This window comes from Coenobita brevimanus, chromosome 60 (assembly GCF_032717465.1).
Source record: "Coenobita brevimanus isolate Jiangsu-jjx chromosome 60, ASM3271746v2, whole genome shotgun sequence".
NCBI classification, from domain to species: domain Eukaryota; kingdom Metazoa; phylum Arthropoda; class Malacostraca; order Decapoda; family Coenobitidae; genus Coenobita; species Coenobita brevimanus.
This window is the reverse complement of record NC_137013.1, coordinates 40,293,082-40,312,888: the sequence shown is the minus strand read 5'-3', so window position 1 is coordinate 40,312,888 and position 19,807 is coordinate 40,293,082. Positions and strand designations below refer to the sequence as shown.

The 19,807-nt window shown below is 40.5% G+C and overlaps 1 protein-coding gene across 1 annotated transcript in view; it reads left to right on the top strand.

The window, feature by feature from the left end:
• The window catches only part of hpo (serine/threonine-protein kinase hippo), an 83,792-nt gene that overhangs the window by 35,874 nt on the left and 28,111 nt on the right, over positions 1 to 19,807 (top strand). The window contains exons 2-4 of the mRNA XM_080275063.1: positions 13,066 to 13,107; positions 17,270 to 17,350; positions 18,096 to 18,276. Of these exons, the coding sequence (XP_080131189.1) occupies positions 13,066 to 13,107; positions 17,270 to 17,350; positions 18,096 to 18,276 (304 nt within the window). The remainder of the gene's footprint in view (positions 1 to 13,065; positions 13,108 to 17,269; positions 17,351 to 18,095; positions 18,277 to 19,807) is intronic.

Here is a 19,807-nt window from a genome sequence, read left to right as displayed (position 1 = left end):
GTATATGAGTGAGGTGGAGGGAGGGAGAGGGAGGGGGAGGCCAAGGATGAGATGCAAGGATGGAGTGGAGAGATATATGAGAGAGGAGGGTGTGAGCTGGGAGCAGGGCAGTGAAATGGCGGGGGACAGGGCGATATGGAGGCGATTTGTTTGTGACCACTTCTTACGGGATTGAGGAATCTGGCAATAGATCGATAGATAGATTTCCCTCCTTCTCATTTCTCTCTCACCATTTATTATTACACTCCTTTCATGTCCCCATTCTACGTCCTCGTTATCTCCTTCTTTCCTTCTGTTTGCCTCCTCTTCCCTTTATATCTCACTCATCTCACTTTTTTCTGTCCTTTCCTACATCTTCTCCTTTCTTGTTTCAGTTTTTCATTTTTTTGCCTTTCGTTCCTTCCCCATGTCTCTTCATTTCCCATTTTATTTTCTTTCCAGTCCTTTTCCCACTGTACATTTGCCTTTGCTACTTTCTTCGTCCTTTCTTCCCGCCCTTCATTCTTTTCTTTTTTCTCTTTCCATCTTTTTTCTTCCTCTCAGCATCTGTTCTTCCCTTTATATGTCTTTCCATCTTTCCTGTATGTCATCTCTTCTCTGATCCCTCTTTTCTCCCCCTCTAAATATTTTTCCAACCATACCCTTCCCCTTCCCCCCATCCTTTCCTCTTTCCCCTTCTAATTTTTCCCTCCCTACCTCCCTCCATTTATCTTCCCCCATCTCTCCCACATTCCCCCTTCTCCGTCCTCCTCCCTCCTTCCCTCCACTCCCCCTCAAATCTTTCCCTCTCTCCCTCCCTCCCTCCCCCATCCTTCCCTCCCACATTCTCCCCCTTCTTCCCACTCCCTCCTTCCCTCCCCAGTCCTTCCTTCCCACACACTCTCCCTCTTTCCTACCCTGAGTCACCCTGCCCTCCTCCTCCACCGGGTCCACCCTCCCACACATTCGCAGATGCTCTCACAAAAGCACGTGATTCTCTCCCTATCCCTTTACCTTCTCCCTTTCTCTCCATCCCCTCACAATCCCTCCCTCCCCCTCTTTTCAGTCTCCTTGTTTTTCTTCCTTTATTACTCTCCTGCGTTTACTCATGCCTTTCTTTAATTCTTCTCTACTCCCCCATTGTACCGTTTCTCTATCCATATATTCGTCCTTCCTTCCATCCTTCCTTTCTTCCTTCCGTCCATCCTTCCTTCCTTCCTTCCTTCCTTCCTTCCTTCCTTCCTTCCTTCCTTCCTTCCTTCCATCCATATACTGTATACTTCCATCCATCCATCCATCCTCTCTCCTTTTCTCAGTCTCGTCTTTCCGCATTCTCTTTTTTTTCATCATTTCATCCCATGCATCACTCTTGTAGCCAACCCATTATCACACACAGGCTCCTGACTCACCTATAATCGTCTGGTGTGAGTAGGCATAGAATACAAGGACTGTCCTGACCATGAGACGGTTAATGGCGACAGTAGTAACATCCTGAACCTTGTGGATGTCGAAATAAAATCATCTGACGTTAGGAATAATGAATATATATATATATACTGTACAGTATACTGTAGAGAGAGAGAGAAGCGAGCAGGTGTGTTAATAAAAATATCCATGTATTTTCATTTTTGAGCGTAAATTTACCTCATGGATACCCAGTTACACCTAAGAATCTACACCTATCCAGTTACACATACACCCCCCCATACACAGACCACGTTGCTGTATAGAGGACAAAGAGTGGTCGGTGGGTGGTATTGATGTGTGTGTGTGTGTGTGTGTGTGTGTGTGTGTGTGTGTGTGTGTGTGTGGTGAGTCAGCTGCCCAAATCTCCACCCCACCCCTCCCCTCTTACCTCAACACTTTCTCGTTTAACCCCTTGTCCACCTCTTTTGCTCTCGTACCCCGTCTTTCCTCCTCCCGTTCAAGCCCTACACACGTCTTGATAAATGCACTTTACAGACCAAACTGTATACCAGTGTAATTGAACTGTCCTAAGTTTAATCTAGACTTTACCGAACCCCAAAAATAAATTTACAGTTTATCACCCATTATTTCCCATCTTTCCGACATGGGGAATGAGGGAAGGATCTCTCCCGGTGTCTGCATCGAATTGAACACTTCCGGAGAACAGAATGACCCATATCAAGACTTTTAAAGTGAGCACGATTTTGTAACAAGGTTAAAATAAAATTGCCTTGGGTCAAAGACGTATGTGTGGGAGGGTGGGTGTGTATATATATATATATATATATATATATATATATATATATATATATATATATATATATATATATACATATATATACACCCACCCTCCCACACATACGTCTTTGACCCAAGGCAATTTTATTTTAACCTTGTTATATAGAGAGAGAGAGAGAGAGAGAGAGAGAGAGACACACACACACACACACACACACACACACACACACACACACACACACACACACACAAAGAGTATATCATCATCATCATCATCAGCCATTGCATGTCCACTGCTGAACAGAGCCCCCTCCCCCCAACCTTCTCCACGAACTCCTTGGCTGAACCAATCTCTGCCATGTTTTTCGTGCAAACATCTCTATCCCATCTCACCACCTCTTGTCTGGCTTTTGTCTGCTGTGCTTACTATCTCTTGCAGTCCAGTCAGTCAGCCTGTTGCTCCATCGGTTATCTCTTATTCTTGCTACATGACCTGTCCACCTTCATTTCTGTTCTTTTATAACTTCTGTGATGCTTTTACTTTAGCCCGCTCTCTCACGCAATTTGATCTTTTCCTGTCTCTTAAAGATATTCCCAACAATGACCTTTCCATTGCCCTTTGAGAATGGATTAGTGGATTTTCCATTGATTTTGTCAACTTCCAGGTCCCACAACTGTACGTTGTAGTTGGAATTATACCGGTACATGCATTATATACATTTCATTTCATACATATTGGTAAGCTACTTTTCATTATGTCTGTATTTACAGAAAGCTTTCCATCCAGTTGTAATGTGTCTTTCTATTTCGCTATCAATGGCCTCTCGTTAATTTTAGTATTTGCCCCAAGTAATTGTACTCCTCGACTTCTTCAAGAACTTCTTTGCTTATTCTGATGACGCTGTTTGGTGTATTTGAATTAAACATTAGTTTTACTTTGGTTCATCTTAAGCCCTACTTTGAGACTTTCTACGTTCAGGTCGTTTAACATTTCTGCAAATCTAAAATGGTTTAGCATTTCTCCATCTATGTTTACTCCTTTGTTTTCCCAGTCTGACTTTATGAAAGTACTTTCTAGGCATGCTGTAAGTAATTTTGGGGAAAATGCATCTCCCTGATGGATGCCCTTCTCAGTGTTAATCATTTCCGAGTCTTTATGTACCATGATTTAATTGTAGCAGTTCCCTCTTTATATAATTATGTTTTCGAGCACTTTTGCGGTGTGCTCATTTACTCTTTGTTCTCACAGTGAATTTATCATTACTTGGTGCTCCACTTGGTCGAAAGCCTTTCCATAATCAAAAAAACCTAAATGCAGTTTTTTATTATAGTCTCTAGTTTTCTCAGCTGATTTATTGTTTGTAGATGATTGGTAGTCGAATTCCCGCTTCAGAATCCTGCCGTTCACGAATTCTTCCAAATTAGTTGTTATTCTGTTCTTAAGGACTTTAGTGAAGAGCTTTTAAATAACTGATAGTAAACTAATGGGTCAATAGTTACCAAGATTTTTTTTTTTTTTTTTGAGTGGCCTTTATTGTAAAGTAAAATGACTATTGCATTACACCATGTTTTGGGAATTTTCTTCTGTTTTATACACTGGATAAATAAGTGTTCAACCCTGTTTTGTACTTCTACGTCTGCATCCAACAGTACCGATACATCTGTTACTATTCCACACATACTATAGTGTGTGTGTGTGTGTGTGTGTGTGTGTGTGTGTGGCCTAATTGTTTTTACCAGATTGTAGGTGGAGGCACTCACCATCCACTCACTCAGTGTAGTGCTGCCTCGGGTGTCTGCCCTTTCCTTATGTCCTTCCTACCTCTTCTGCCCTTGTTTTTTCATTCTTTCCACTTCCTTCTGCCTACGGGTGACTTTACACTCCCTCTTCTGTCTTTCTTTCATTCTTTCCTCTTCCTTCTGCCTGGTGACTCTACACTGAATGACAAGCCAAATGGTTTCCTGTACACCAGGAAACTATTTACTACGCTGGGTGGTAACCATGTAACCAAATTATGGCGCTTAGTAATTAAGGTGCTCCAGTCAGATTGAGTTTTTGCAGATTTATATCCAAGGGGTGGTTGGGGTTTATTGCTCACGTAATGCCACTCAGGGATGAGTGAGGCTGATCACTCTCATCTTAAATGTCAGGACAATCTTGCCTAGCCCTGGGCTCATAGGATTGGATGATGGATGGATGGCTGAATCTTTACAAAAGCTAGTTATGCTGGTAATGTATATTCCTGTGTTAGTTACTATTTTGTGTGTAGTTGGATGAGGATGATTGATGCTGCTGTCCCCTTCCCCAGACCAGTCAGTTGAGTCATACTCCTGCTTGTATAATTGGTGTTCTAGTTCTATACATAGTGTAGATGCATTGGTAAGATTGTGATTTTGTTGTGCTGAAATGTGTCTGCTGGTTTAATCTTTACAGTGATTTTCAGTTTATTTTTATTGTTGTTACAGTATTATTATTATTATTATTATTATTATTATTATTATTATTATTATTAGGTATTATTATTATTCTTGGTATTATTATTGTGGTTATTATTATTATTATTATTATTATTATTATTATTTTTATTGTTAACATTATTTTCTTTATATAACTAAACTGTTGTGTTGTAAAGCCTTATTTATCTTTAACAACATACTGAGCATTGTATTGTTAGTGCACTGGGTAGGGTATGTGAGCTGCAAAACAAGTGACCAGATAAGGTTTACAGTAACTGATAGCCTGCCTGCCAGTGTGTGCAAGAGCTTGTGGCCAGGGAGTAGCATAGTGATGGGCAGATGAGGCTGGGGGTGAAGAGGGAATATTTGTGCTTGTTTGAAATACTGTAATTATTGTACAAACCACATGGTTGCTTATAACCCGGGAAACCATGTAATATATTGAGTGATAACAGTATACCCAACAATGGATTTTTCACAGTGTGGTGGGTTGAGGCATTCCAACCTGACGTGGTCCATGAAGGTTTACAGTCTATGGATAGGATACTGGTTTCTTGCCTATAATGTCTGGACTGAGTAGCATAGCCCTGTGTCCCTTTGCTGCTGATAAAGTAATCCATCCATCCATTAATCATCCAATCCTACAGTGCCCCTTGAGAAGCGCAGGAACCTGGGGCTAGGCAAGTTGGTCCTGACATTTAAGATGAGAGTGATAAGAATGAAATAAAAGAAAAATAAAATAGCAAAAGTTTATATTTGTCAGAAAAGTAAGAAAAAAAGTCAGGATAGTGTGAAGGCTGTTTTAATTCCAAATTGTACGTGAAATGCTAGAGTAAAGGTGTACGACAGACTTCTGTTACTGGTCTTTGCATGTTATGTCTTATCAGAACAGTGATATATTTTAGGAATCATAGATACTGTATAACAGGGCTTCATTGTAAAGAATTATGTACAGTATAACAAGATTAATTTTCAGAGCTCAGTCAATATCTGGAACATTTTCTGCTTACTGTATACTGTACTGTGCAAACAAATTTGTAGTGAAGTGCCATAGTACATTGCATGTAAAGCTGTAGAAAAGGAGAAGGAACAGAAAAACAGAAAATTGCTTTGTGTACATACAGTAGTGACGTGTAGTCAAGAATTAAGAACAATTCACATTCTGATGACCAAAGCAGAAAACTTGAGCGAAAACCGTGTGATCGAAGTAAGAATTAATTTATCACAAGCTGGTTGTAATACCGGTACCTCTGCATTGCAGTTACAATCGTTAAGAAGTGCCAGCCTCCATCATTCATTTTGTTCACTGTTCTGGAAAAGGTTTGAGGGTGCCAGTTCAGTAAGTCCTCATTATAAGTCACCTGTTTTGGTGCTCTTTCGTATCAAGTCCAAATAAAGTTTAGGTACAGAAAAGTTGCCTGTTACGCAATCATTGCTTTCTACAATGTTGATTTGCCAAAATCCTCTAGTTTATGGAAAAAAAGTGATATTTTGGAGCACATCCTGACTTGTAGTGAAGACTGATTGTATATTCGTGTAGTGCTCGTGTGATGGCCAGAGATGATGGCAAGCCTGGAATTTCGTGAGAAGTTGCTGTACCCCGGCATCACCCCTACCATCCACTGCAACACGTGCAAGCCTCGCCGCAGGGTTAAGCAACAGAACCCACCACGCCCCCTCTCATCACCATATCCGTACGGAGCACAGAATGGGTAAGCTTTTATAATGGTTGTCTGGATTTGATGATGGATGGATGGATGATCCGGATTTGGTTTTGTGTTACTGGTGCCATAGTGGTCTGAGAGTTCCTTCCAGTCACTGTTTTTTGTTGTGATGGTAAACAACAAAACTTTTATTCCTCTATTTCTGCGCCCATGGCCACCCTCGGTTGTGTTGTTGGGGAACACAAGAATCGCTAAGATAGGCATTATTACAATGAGTACCATGGACTCCATGGTGAATTCCATACCTCATCAGAGAAGCTTAGTGCAGTTGGGATTCTAACCCTTGAGATGAAAAAGAAGTCAGCTGTAGAAATGGCTGTAAAGCACCAGTCAGGGTGGTGGTCTGAGAAGGATGATGGGTATGTACTGTGGGCTGGCTTTAATCTCTAAGAGGTAGCTGAAGTTTTTTTTTCTTTCATGTAATGTCACCAGGGATGTAAGCAGTTTACCTACCCAATAATATTCGGAACTAAGATAGCTCTTACCGTAGCTCAGTTGTGGGCTCCAGTGCCTTGCAGTGGGTAGTGTGAGACTGACTGTGAACATTAAAGTTACTTGAGAGAAACATGTAGAGTTACATGGAGAGCCAGACTGACAAATGAAGTAGTGAAGGAGCACTGTGGTGTGGATGTGGATGTGATAGAAAGCATTAGGAGAAATACATTGAGGTGGTTTGGCCATGTGGAGAGGATGGAGAGCAAGAGACTAACAAGGAGAGTGTATGTGAGGGAGATGGAAGGGGGGGAGAGGGAGGGGGAGGCTGAGGATGAGATGGAGGGATGGAGTGGAGAGGTATGTGAGAGAAGGGTGTGTGAGCTGGGAGCAAGGCAGTGAAGTGGCATTGGATAGGATGACTTGGAGGCAACTTGTTTGTGGCCACCCCTTAAGGGATTGAGGCGCATGGTAGTTGATACATGGACAGATTGATAGATGTACTGTATACTGCTGTGCGTATTCTTAGCTTCACAATGCATTCTCGGTTTAAATAGTACTGCATTTGATGTGAGATATGATATGCTTGTCAGAATGATGAAGGAAGGGTTGTGGTGAACAGTGGGGATATTAAAGCTGTATGGAGAGAGCATTACAGTCAGTTGTTGAATGGGGAGTATGACAGGGACAGGGAAGGTTTGGATCCAGCAGATCCAGTGTTTGGCTCTTGGCCTTTGATTGACGCTACTACTGTGAGTGGGGCAATAGGCAGGATGCAGGTGGGGAAGGCAGCAGATGTGCCTGGGTTGACTGCTGAAATATTGAAAACCTCAGGAGATACAGGAGTGAGGTTAGTCACTGACTTGATAAATATGATTATATAGTATATGCATGTGTTGTCCCAGACGACTGGCTGAAGAGTGTAATTGTAAATGTTTACAAGGGGAAGGGTGATACCCTGGAAAGAGGAAATTATAGAGGCATATATCTTTTTTTACCGGATAACGAAGGTAACAGAGAGAGTTCTAGAAGGTATGATCAGAGAAAGAGTGAATATTGATGAGATACAGTTTGGATTTATGCCAGGCAAAGGGACCACTGATGCCATATTCATTGTTCAACAGCTTCATGAAAATTATATAGGAAAGAAAGTGGAACTATACTTTGTTTTTGTTGATTTGGAGAAGGACTTTGAAAGACTCCCTAGAGAGGTGGTGAGGTGGGCAGTGAGAAAGCTTGGGATCGAAGAGTGGCTGGTTAGGATGGATATGGCCATGTATGTGGATGCTCACACCTAGGTAAGGGTGAATGGAGATTTGAATGCTGAGTTTTCCGTGAATGTTGGTGTGCATCAGGGGTCAGTCTTGAACCCCTTGTTGTTTATCATGGTACTTGAAGCCCTCTCATGTGGCTTCAGAAATGGACTCCTGAGAGATGTATGCTGATGATTTGGTGTTGGTTGCAGAAAATGAAAGGGAAGCTGAGGAAAGATTTAGGAAGTGGAGAGATGGTGTGGGGCACAAGGGCTTAAGAGTAAATGCACATAAAACAAAAATGATGATATCTAGGGCAGGAGGTGGTACTGTCAAAGAATAGGGAGAGTGGCCATGTGCGATTTGTCACAAGGGCGTGGGAAGTAATTCCATCTTGTCCAGTGTTTGTGATAAGTGGGTGCAGATGAGATGTAATGCTATTAGAGGTAGACTGTGAGATAATGCTGATTTCATGTGTGCAGTGTATCGGGGAGAGCATGTGGATATTGTAAGGCATAAAAGGATTGAACTTGCTGGTGAGTCTCTTGAGTGTGTGGAAGAGTTGTTATTTGGGAGACTTTATATGCTGAAGGTGGGGCAGGAGCTAGCTCTGTGTTTGTAAGAAGTTCAGGGAGCTGTTGCCTCTCCTGACATTGAGAGGGCTCTTCCTCCGTCCTAAGGGAACTTTTGTTGCAGTATGTGTTAGGAGTGTAATGTTGTATGGTAGTGAGACCTGGGCAATAAAGGAAGAGGATATTCACAGGCTCAGACATACAGAAATGGCAATGATTAGGTGGATGTGCAGTGCGTCCTTGAGTGCAAGGCTTGGGGGGACTAGGTTTACAATGGAAGAGTTGAGAGGTAGGATGGGACTGGAGTGTATCGGTGTTGTGATGAGGAGAGAGAGATTGAGACGGTTTGGGCATGTGGAGAGGATGGGAGATGATAATTTGATGCAGAAAGTGAGAAGTGTTAATGTTGGAGTAGGGTAGTTAGAGGTAACCGAAAAAGACCTCCGATGAGGTTATTGAGTATGACCTCAGGGTTAAACTACATAGGGAAGCTGCCAGAGATTGAGCAGCCTGGAGAGCTGCCATTAGGCGACCAAGGCCGATGCATGCAAGCATGTTGGATCCTTCAAAAACAAAAACAAAAATTCTTAGATTCACAATACATTCTTGGTTTATTCAGTCTTGCATGTGATGTGAGATATGATATGCTTGTCAGCTGTGTTCAGGGAAATTAAGAATATTAATCATGTTTGATGGTTACATGTGATTTGTAACTATTGGGCTTATCTTTAATAACATTAAAAGTCTGGAAATATGAAAGGATATATATTTTCAAAAATAATGTCATTACATCCATAATAGTATCCCGGTGACTGCATACATATGAATATGGTACAGTACCATCTGTATAGATAATTTTAATCAAGTTGAATAGCAGTACAGTACGGTATACAATCATGGTAATTAAAGTTGTACAAAACATAATGTAGCTTTATTTTTTACTTAAAGATATAAACAAATACTCATACAAGTACTCACATTCAGTTGTAATTAGATGAACATGACAAAACATTAACAAAGAAATACTTACACGGACAGGTAGAGTAACAGCAAAGTAAACAGAAGGTAGACAGTCCACCATTCCCACTCCCATGGGGCCTTAGAAGGGACAGGACATTCGTGTGATAGCGGTACATCCGATGATAATGCCTGGCTTGGGGTATTTCCTCTCTACGCCTTGTCTCTCTCTGTCTCTGTCTCTCTCTCTCTCTCTTGCTCTGTCTCTTACACCCACACACACTTGTAGTTTGCTCTTAATACAGACATATTACTCATTTGCTGGTGTTTATAATAGCACTTAATTTCTGCAGTCTATGATAAAACACATTCCAGTGCATAAATTGTTTAGTACCATAAGTACAGAGTGCACCACTTATGAATTTGGCAGCCTCTTTATATGAATAGTACAAGTATAGGATGTACACTTGACCTAGGAAGTACATAATTATTGTACCTTTATAGATATAATGTACTGTATTATGATAGCCTTGGTGTTAAGGGAAAAGGAATGCTAGTTACTTATGTAATATTCCTTTCATCTTGTAGAAGAGGATAGAATAGAGGACTAGAAACCTCCTAGCCCCAGGTATTAGTTTAACGATATAGCAACTCCACGACTCATCATTAGTAATGTAAGGAACTTTATAGTTGTTACAGAATATTGTTGGAAGGAAGATATGAACTGGGGCATTTGTGACTCATGTCCTTTGAGAAAACAAGGACCCATACCAAGGATCTCCTCACCCAGTGGGAAACATGATCAGCACATTTATGATGATGATAATATATGTTTCTAGCTGTAGTAAATGGACATGCCATTGGAGTTTTGAAACATTTACAGATATACAACATAAATGAACAAACTGATACTGAGCATTACTTGTTATTGTGGAAGAATATGATATATTACTACTAAAAGAATATTTTTGTGGGTCGCCTCTAAGAAGTTGAAAGGGCCATCTTCTTTGGAGGGCACAAATTACAGTACTGGACAGTACAGTATTTCACTTTGCTTTCTTATAGGTGAAAAATGGCAGTTTTTGAAACCTGGTATATTTACATGGCATAGTCATTTTATACAGTATAGGCTGCCAGTACTGTTTGCTTATTTTCATGCATAATCTCTAGTGCAACTGGAAAAGTAGCTAAATGTCAGGATAATTCAACTTAGTTTTAATCCACTTCCCATTCTTATCAAAGCAACCTGAAAGTACTGTTTCTGGATCTTGACCATGTCTGAAATATGCTCGGAAAATACCAGTAACTTTTTCAGAGAAAGCTTGTAATAATTCAAGGTTAAGCAAAACAATGTGCATTTTGGTATTTTCCCTTTACAGTACTGTAATACAGTTTTAACCTGAAACTTATAAATGTATATACCTCCTGTGTCTAGTAATGGCCTACATACGGTATGTACAAGAACCACTCAGCCAGATATTTTAATTATTTGTCAGTCCAAATAAACTATTGTACCATATTTTGGTGTTCCTTCAAAACATTTTGCATCCTAGCAGTGACATCTTTTGGCTGAGGCTGTATACTTTAACTTCCCAGACTTTCGTAACACACCACACTTTTTTCATATACCTGTACTGTACATTGGCTGCTGCATGTACAGCTTCCCAGTACAGTATATTATGATTTTTAGTAAACAAATTATCAAAGTAATAAAAGAAAAGTCTGTAGCTGGTATTACTTTCATCTCAGGGAACATCTCAGTTCTCCTCAGTTCAAAGTAAGGCAGAATATTATTGTCATTTTCTGTAGCATTTGTTTATTCATAACTGGTTGATTTTATTGATATGTATGATACACTTTCAAATGTGACTGATTATCTGACAAAAGTGCTTTTGTCCATGTTACCCAAGAGCTGACCACAGACTTCATTGAGAGGTACCGGTACATGTCAGTAGTATGTTTATTAGTTTATTTTCAAGTGAGGTAGAAAACCTTTTAGAGTATAGCCTGTGCATAGTAGTGTATTTATTTACAGTATACTGTATATTCATTGTGGATCAGTTTCCTCCGTGGTAGTTCCAGGTAAGACCTAAATTGACCAATTGACACTTCAGCTTTAGAAATGTGTAGTACTTTCTGCTCTGCTATCATATTGAAGGTTATGTCTTTCTTAGCCTTTTGTAACATATATACTACTCGAGTATGATATATGCTGTTTATTGATGGGTTCAAGAATAAACAAAAAGTCATTGGACAGAACAGGTAGTCTTGTAGTGCAGGGAGGGTATATAAATGCACAGTATTCTTATAATGATATTGCACTATTCAAAGTCAGATGCAGGAGAGAGAAAGAGAGAGAGAGAGAGAGAATTGTGTGTGTACATGTGAGAGAAAGAGAGAACCTTTTAACGATCCACCTGTATGAAGTCTTGTGTTTTGAAATGAATGACGGTGTTGAGAGGATGGGTGAGGAGGAGGGACAGGTGGGTGGGGGAGACACAAGGATGTGGGTATAGTCTTACCTCCCACACCATTCCCTCCCTCTCTTAGTTCCCTCCTCTCATTACCCTTGCTTCTCTCCCTTGGATACTGCCTCCTACAAACCATTCCACCCTCAGTTACTTCCTCCCACAAGCTTCCCCCCCCCCCTCTCTCTCTCTCTCTCTCTCTTTCATTTTTTATCATTGTTGCATGTCTTTAACTCCTTGAATCCAGCTGTTTATTTATTTATTTATTTATTTATTCATTCATCTATTTGTGTTTAGTTTATTGTTGCCAGCACTAGGTTTTATCAGTTTTGGAGAAACTACAGTATCTTTAGTGGTGGGGTTAGAGAAAAATCTCCATTAACACCTTCACAAGGTGGTTCTCTACCATAGCTGGATAAAATTATTTGAAGGTATCAAGAATATAATGAAAAGTACACCATTTGGTTGTAGAGATTAAGACTCCAATACTTTGCTGCATAGAAAGGGTCTGCAGTTGCATACTTTTATTGTTATTATATTACTGTGATGGGTGGGCTGTCTGCTGTTACAGTAACATTATCACTAAGAATGAACTAGGTTTACAAATGGAAACATCATGCTTTTCAGAAATGTAAAATGTGTGTAAATGGAGTTACCTTGCTGAGCTAAGCAGAGGTACTGATACTAGTGGTAGAACTTCCATTGCATTTATTTGTGTACTCAACTGCTTAACTCTGATGATGGAGTTTTTATCATATTTTGCTTCCCCTGGATGATTTAAAGTCGATCTTGTGTAGCAGAGATTAATAAAGGCTATTTCCAGCCCTTCATTTTCAGAATCTCTCCAGAGCAGAAAAAAAGATGTCTGGAGATAGGATGATTGAAGTAACCTCAGTACATCCACAGACTGATTGTGTTGAACATTTCATGTTCTTGTATGATACCAGAGCTACAGTTTTGGAGCTTTAATGCTGTACTTCATTGTATGATTGCTAATATGCATTTTCTTTCATTGCAGTGACCAGCACACAAAGCACAGTGAAGAACAGAATGAAAATGGGTGAGTTGAAATAATTTTGTTGTAAAGGTTTTCAGTTTGTACAGTAATACTCATGTAGTCTGTAATATAATTTTGCAGTGTATAGAACTGGGATATACTCTAAAGCACAAGAATATGATATAGTATTACCATAATGCATACTAAACATCATCCCATGTCATTATTATGCTTACTAACTCAAAGTTTTAACATACAGTATTGGATATAAAACAGGAAGCTGGATTGTAAAAAAAATTGGTAAATCAATAAATTAATAGTGAAGAAATAATGGTATCCTGTGTATTATAATGAAAACTACAAGTACTGTATCTATCTATCTATCTATTGTCAGACACCTTAATCCTGTACGGGGTGGCCACAAACAAATCGCCTCCACGTCACCTGTCCCCCTCCATTTCACTGCCCTGCTCCCAACTCACACCCCCCTCTCTCATATACCTCTCCACTCCATCCCTCCATCTCATCCTTGGCCTCCCCCTCCCTCTCCCCCCCTCCACCTCACTCACATACACTCTCCTCGCCAGTCTCTCACCCTCCATCCTCTCCACATGGCCAAACCACCTCAGTGTGTTCCTCCTAACACTTCCTGTCACATCCATACCACAGTGCTTCTTTATATCCTCATTTGTCAGCCTACTTTCCATGTGACTCCACAGGCTCCTCTTAAATAACTCATTTCCACTGATCTCACTCTTGACTTGTGTCCTTCCAGCAATGTCCAAGCTTCACTTCCAAAAGTTAGAGTTAGTATCACAATACTGTCATGTAGTAACTTTTTCACTTCCATGCTGTATATATATATATATATATATATATATATATATATATATATATATCATGGATTTAGGGATTTGGAATACACATTCTACTGTACTGTATGCCATTATTATAATTTGCTACATTAGAAAATTTACTAATCTACTGTAGACCTAAGAAAAGAGTTAATACCTACCATACTGTGTGTGTGTGTGTGTGTGTGTGTGTGTAGTCATAAGTATTTTGAGTATTAATATAGTATTATACAGTGTTTGTGAGTGGGGTGTACCTGCAGAAGTGGAGTAGAGTGCCAGTGCTCTAGTGGACATTTGTGCAGGGAGGGGGTTGGTGATAGCCAATTCCCTCTTTAGACATAAAATGATCCACAGGTATACATGGCGAGTGATGAGAAGGGTGGGTGGTGAACTGAACGAATGGAAGGTAGTGATTATGTGTGTGTGTATGGCAGAATGATAAGGTGTGTAATGGATACAGGAGCATACACAGATTGGGGGCGTGAACTTTCTGACCACCTTGTGGTGGTGGTGAAAGTCAAGGTTCAAAGGCAGTGGAGGAATAGAAGGAGGGAAGGACAGGAAGAAGTAGTCCATACAAGGAGGGTAGAAATGTTGCAAGAGGATGGAAAAAAGGCTGAATATAAGAGAAGTGGAGGAGCGATTGGGTAAATATGATTTGGAGCAGCCGGGGGAGGTGGAAAGTGTGTGTAACGTATTCACAGAAGAAATCTGTGCACCACGTGAGGTGGTGTGAGGGGTGAAGAGAAGACGAAAAGGGGTGCAAGGACCAGCATAGTGGAATGAAGTGGTGAGGCAAGCTGTGGCACAAAAGAAGAAAGCATATAGTGAGTGGATGGGAAGCAGGGGTGTGGAGGCAGTTGAGAGATGGAAGAGAGAGTTACATGTAGAGAGGAAGAGGGAGGTGAAAAGATTAGTAAAAGAGAGTAAGAAGAAACTGGATGAGGAATTTGAGTGTAAAGTGGAGGGAATGTAAGAAAATTATTCTGGAAGGAGGTAAAGAGAGTTAGAGAGGGTGATAAAAAAATTAGGGAGTGAAAGATAAAAATGGTAGATTGCTAGTAGAGAAAAAAAGTGAGATGATGGAGAGAACACTTTCAGGAACTTTTAAACATAAAGAACAAAAGTGATGCTAAGATAAGTGGGTAGGGAATGGCTGGGAGAAGGTGGGAGGTGAGAAGAAAGGAAGAAACATAAAGAACAAAAGTGATGCTAAGATAAGTGGGTAGGGAATGGCTGGGAGAAGGTGGGAGGTGAGAAGAAAGGAAGAAATCAGTAGGATGGAAGTAGTGGAAGCAATGAAGAAAGTCAAAATGGGGAAAGCCCTAGGAAATGATGGAGTGTGTGGTGAAATCCTGAAACATGGGGGAGAAATAGTAGTAGAATGGATATGGAAGATGTGCAGATTGGCCTGGAAGGAGGGTAGAGTCCCAGAGGCTTGAAAGTCAGGTATAGTTATTCTCCTGTACAAAGGAAATGGGGAAAATAAAGTGTGTGGTAATCATAAGGGCATTTGTCATCTTAGTGTAATAGGAAAAATGTATGGTAGGATACTTATTTACAGTGTTAGGAAAATAACAGAGGAATTAATTGGTGGAGAACAGGGAGATTTTAGGTAGATCAGATGTTCATTCTTAGGTTTTTAGTGGAAAAGTTTCTAGAGAGAGGAAAGAAGTTGTATGCGGCCTTCATGGATTTGGAGAAAGCACATGACAGGGTGGACAGACAAGGAATGTGGAAAATATTAAGAATATATGGAGTAAATGGGAAGTTATTGAGTGCCATGAAATGTGTGTATGAGGGGGCTAGGTTTGGAGTGTGTATAGATAGTGGATTGGGAGAATTTTTCTGTTTGAGTGTTGGATTGAAACAGGGATGTGTCTTGTCTCCATGGTTGTTGAGTCTGTGTATGGATGGGGTTATAAAAGAATTACATCGTAGGGCAGTGGATGTTGGAGTATCCCCAATGAGATGAGGGGGGGAAGTGGAGAGGTATATGAGAGAGGGGGATGTGAGCTGAGCTGGGAGCAGGACAGTGAAATAGCAGGGGACCGTGTGACATGGAGGCAATTTGTTTGTGGTCACCCCTTACAGGATTAAGGCATCTGGCAATAGATAGACAGACAGATATACTGTATACTGTATATTACACACATGCAAATATAGCATTGTATTCAAGTAAACAGTGTCATTGTGCGCCTTTACTGGTGTTGGAATTCTCAGGGCTGGGACTGAAATGATCCTGAAGCAGTCAAGTGACGTCAGGACTGTATACACTTTATAGTAAATGTTACAATGGGTTTTTACATCACAGCCTGGGCAGGAAATCATGACGTACAGCTTGGGAATGATGATGTCTCATAGAGTGGACAATAATTCTTTTACTCATGTGACATTACCCGTATTATTATTTTTTTTTTATTCAGGGTAGTGAACAAAGGATTATACACAACTTAGGCCTGTACATCTTTTATTTTTATTCACCATATTTATTTATTTCCTAGTGGTAGGTGGTATCAACCATTATCCACTCACTTGATGTAGTGCTGCCTACTTCTTCCTTAGCCTTTATCATTCTTTTTCTGTTCCTGCCCTCCTCTCTTCCTATTTCTCCTATCTTTCCTGTCACTACTTAATGCTCTTCTTTCCGTTACAGGTGGCTTTACGTTGAGTGACAAGCCAAATGGTTTCCTGTAAGCCAAGAAACCATTTACAACGCTGGGTGGTAACCATATAACCAAACCATACGTGCTCCCTACGTGTCAAGTGGGTTGGTGGAGGGTTAGTACCCCTCCCTGTAAAACAAATAACTCAGAGTCAAATGGCCACCCTGTACGGGGTTATAGCATCTGGCAATAGATAGATAGATAGACTTACCTATGTATTTTTAAATGTTGTTACTACTGTATAAATAGTAGTAATAGTTGGTACGGTAAGTATAGCACAACAATCTTTGATGTAGAGACTTAGTGATGAAAAAATACCAGTACTTGAATTTTAAAATGTATGTACCGGCATATTTAAATGTGTTTACACTATGGAATGTAGTATACTGTATACAATGCCACTGTATACCTGTAATATAATGGCATCATTGAGAGGCCATTCTTTGCTGTCAGTTATGGATACATGCATCCGTCAGGGTTACCTTAATAGGAGCAGTGCTGTAGCCTCTGCAAGAGGGAACTGCATGGCATAAAACTGCATCTTCGTTAAGGGTCTGTTGGGATAAAAATTTTGATATTAGTTTGGCAAGTACAGTATGGCAGTACCGTATTGCTGTAGCTGTTCACCCTTCTTAGGGTTTCAGACACAACAAGAAAGTTAAAGGTTTTGCCATTTTGAGTTTTAATGCCAATTTACACTTGCAGGGAGTTAGTGAAGCTGAGTGAGGAGTCGTTGATGCGACAACCTGAAGAAGTCTTTGATATCATATGTAAACTTGGAGAAGGGTATGTGTTATTTATTTATTTGTTTCTTAAAATAATTTTTTTTTTTTAACACATTGCAGTTATAAACTTTCTGTTACATTACCTTGAACTGTACAGTACATTTATTGTCAGTTTTGTATGTGATTTTACTCAGTCTTCATAGCTATTTGATATATAGTAATGAATTGTCGTACATGATGTGGGTTGGGGTGTATTCCATAGCATATTTCATCTTCCACTGTACAGTATATCTAGTTTTAAGACAATAAGTAAGACCCTGTTTCTCTTTGTATATCATTTTTGCTGTATTTTCTATTCTGCATTTGTTTGAACCAATGAAACATTTACTGTACTAAGTTGCCATATACAGGCACTAACAGATGGATGCTAGGTGGCCAGCTGGATTAAGATACTCCAGTTGTATGTAGCCCTTATAGGTATATGTGTGGAGGTGATCAAGGGTTATTTCTCACACAGTTCTGCTCAAGGAAGAATGGCTACTCACCCTCATTTAAAATATCTTAACCTAGCCCTTGGTCCCTCTGCTTCTGATTGGGCAATAAAGAGTTCATTGATAGGTAGATATATGTATATGATTTAGATACAGTATAGATAGATATACTGTACAAGATTTTACGTAGTCTTCCTGCTTGTATATTATTATTATTATTATTATTTTTTTTTTTTTTTTTCCATATTGTTGATTCTGTTACTACTAACTTTATTTCAGTGCAGTACTGTATTTCTAGCCTCCTTTATCCTCTAGGTCGTATGGCAGTGTTTACAAGGCATTACACAAGGAGTCGGGGCAGGTGCTGGCCATCAAGCAGGTGCCCATTGACACTGACCTGCAGGAGATCATTAAGGAAATCTCTATTATGCAGCAATGTGACTCTCACCATGTTGTCAAGTATTATGGCTCATATTTCAAGGACTCCGACCTTTGGGTACGTCATGGACACAGGGAGGAAGGGAGTTATGAGGGAAGGAGGGAAAAATGAGTCATGCACAGAGGGAGAAAGGGGAGGGATGAAGGAAGGAGAGAAGGAAAAAGTGACGAAAGAAGGAAGGAAGGGGAAAATGAGTGTGAAAGTATGGTATGTTAAGAAAGGTGGTTTGTCTTGGGAAGAAGGGTTGTCAGTGAGTAGGTATAGAAATGTGCAAACCTGTGAGTCAAGCACAGAGGGAGCAAGGAGGAGACCAGGAAAGAAGGGAGGGGAAATGTGGACTGACCAAACGTTGACGACCCAGGACCGGACAAAGGACTTGGTAATGAGTACATGGAATGTAAGAGGAGCGAATGATGAGGTGAAAGAGAGAGAGATTGTCCAGGTGCTTGTGGATGCGAAAGTGGATGTATGTGGAATAACTGAAACAAAATGGAGAGGAGAAAGTGTGAGAGAATGGGAGTATGGATGGGGTATATGTGCAGGAGTAGATGAGAATGAGAGGGCAAAGGAAGGAGTGTGTATAGTTGTGAGTAAAAGATGGAAGAAGAGCATAAGACAGTATGGATCAGTTGGGTCAAGGATTGTGTGGGTAAAGTTGAAAGTTGGAATACAAATGTGGGCGATTGTGTGTGTGTATGCGCCAACGCAAGATCGTGCTAGAAGAGTGAGAGAAGAGTTCTGGACAAATGTGGAAGTGTGCATGGAAAAGTTTGGAAGGAATGAGAGAGTGTTTTTGATCGGTGATATGAATGGTAAAGTTGGTAATGTGAAGGTGGATGGAATAGTTGGTGAGTGGGGTGTGCCTGCTGAGATAGATGAGAATGGGAGTGCGTTAGTGGACATCTGTGCTGGGAGGGGTTGGTAATAGCCAATACCCTCTTCAGGCATAAAATGATCCACAGGTATACATGGCGAGTGATGAGAAGGGTGGGTGGTGAACTGAATGAAAGGAAGGCAATGATTGATTATGTGTGTGTGGATGAAAGGATGCGAAGATGTATATTGGATGCAAGAGTTTATAGAGGTTGGGGGAGTGGCCTTTCTGACCACTACTTGGTGGTGGCCAGAATTAGGATGCAAGTAAGATGGAGGAATAGAAGAAGGGAAAGACGAGAGGAAGGAGTAGTTGCAAGGAGAGTGGAAAGGTTACAAGAGGATGAGAAAAAGGCAGAGTATAAGAGAGAAGTGGAGGAACGATTGGGCAAATATGAATTGGAGCAGATGGGAGACGTGGAAGGTGTGTGTAAGATATTTACAGAAGAAATATGTGCAGCATGTGATGTGGTGTGTGGAAGGAAGAGAAGACGGAGGGGGTGCAAGGAACAGCGTGGTGGACTGAAGAGGTGAAACAGGCTGTGGCACAAAAGAAGAAAGCATACAATGAATGGATGAGAAATAGGGGCGTGGAAGAAGTTGAGAGGCAGAAGAGAGAGTTATATGTGGAAAGGAAGAGAGAGGTGAAAAGATTAGTAAGAGAGAGTAAGAAGAGAGTGGATCAGGAATTTGGAAGGAATTTGAGTGTAAAGTG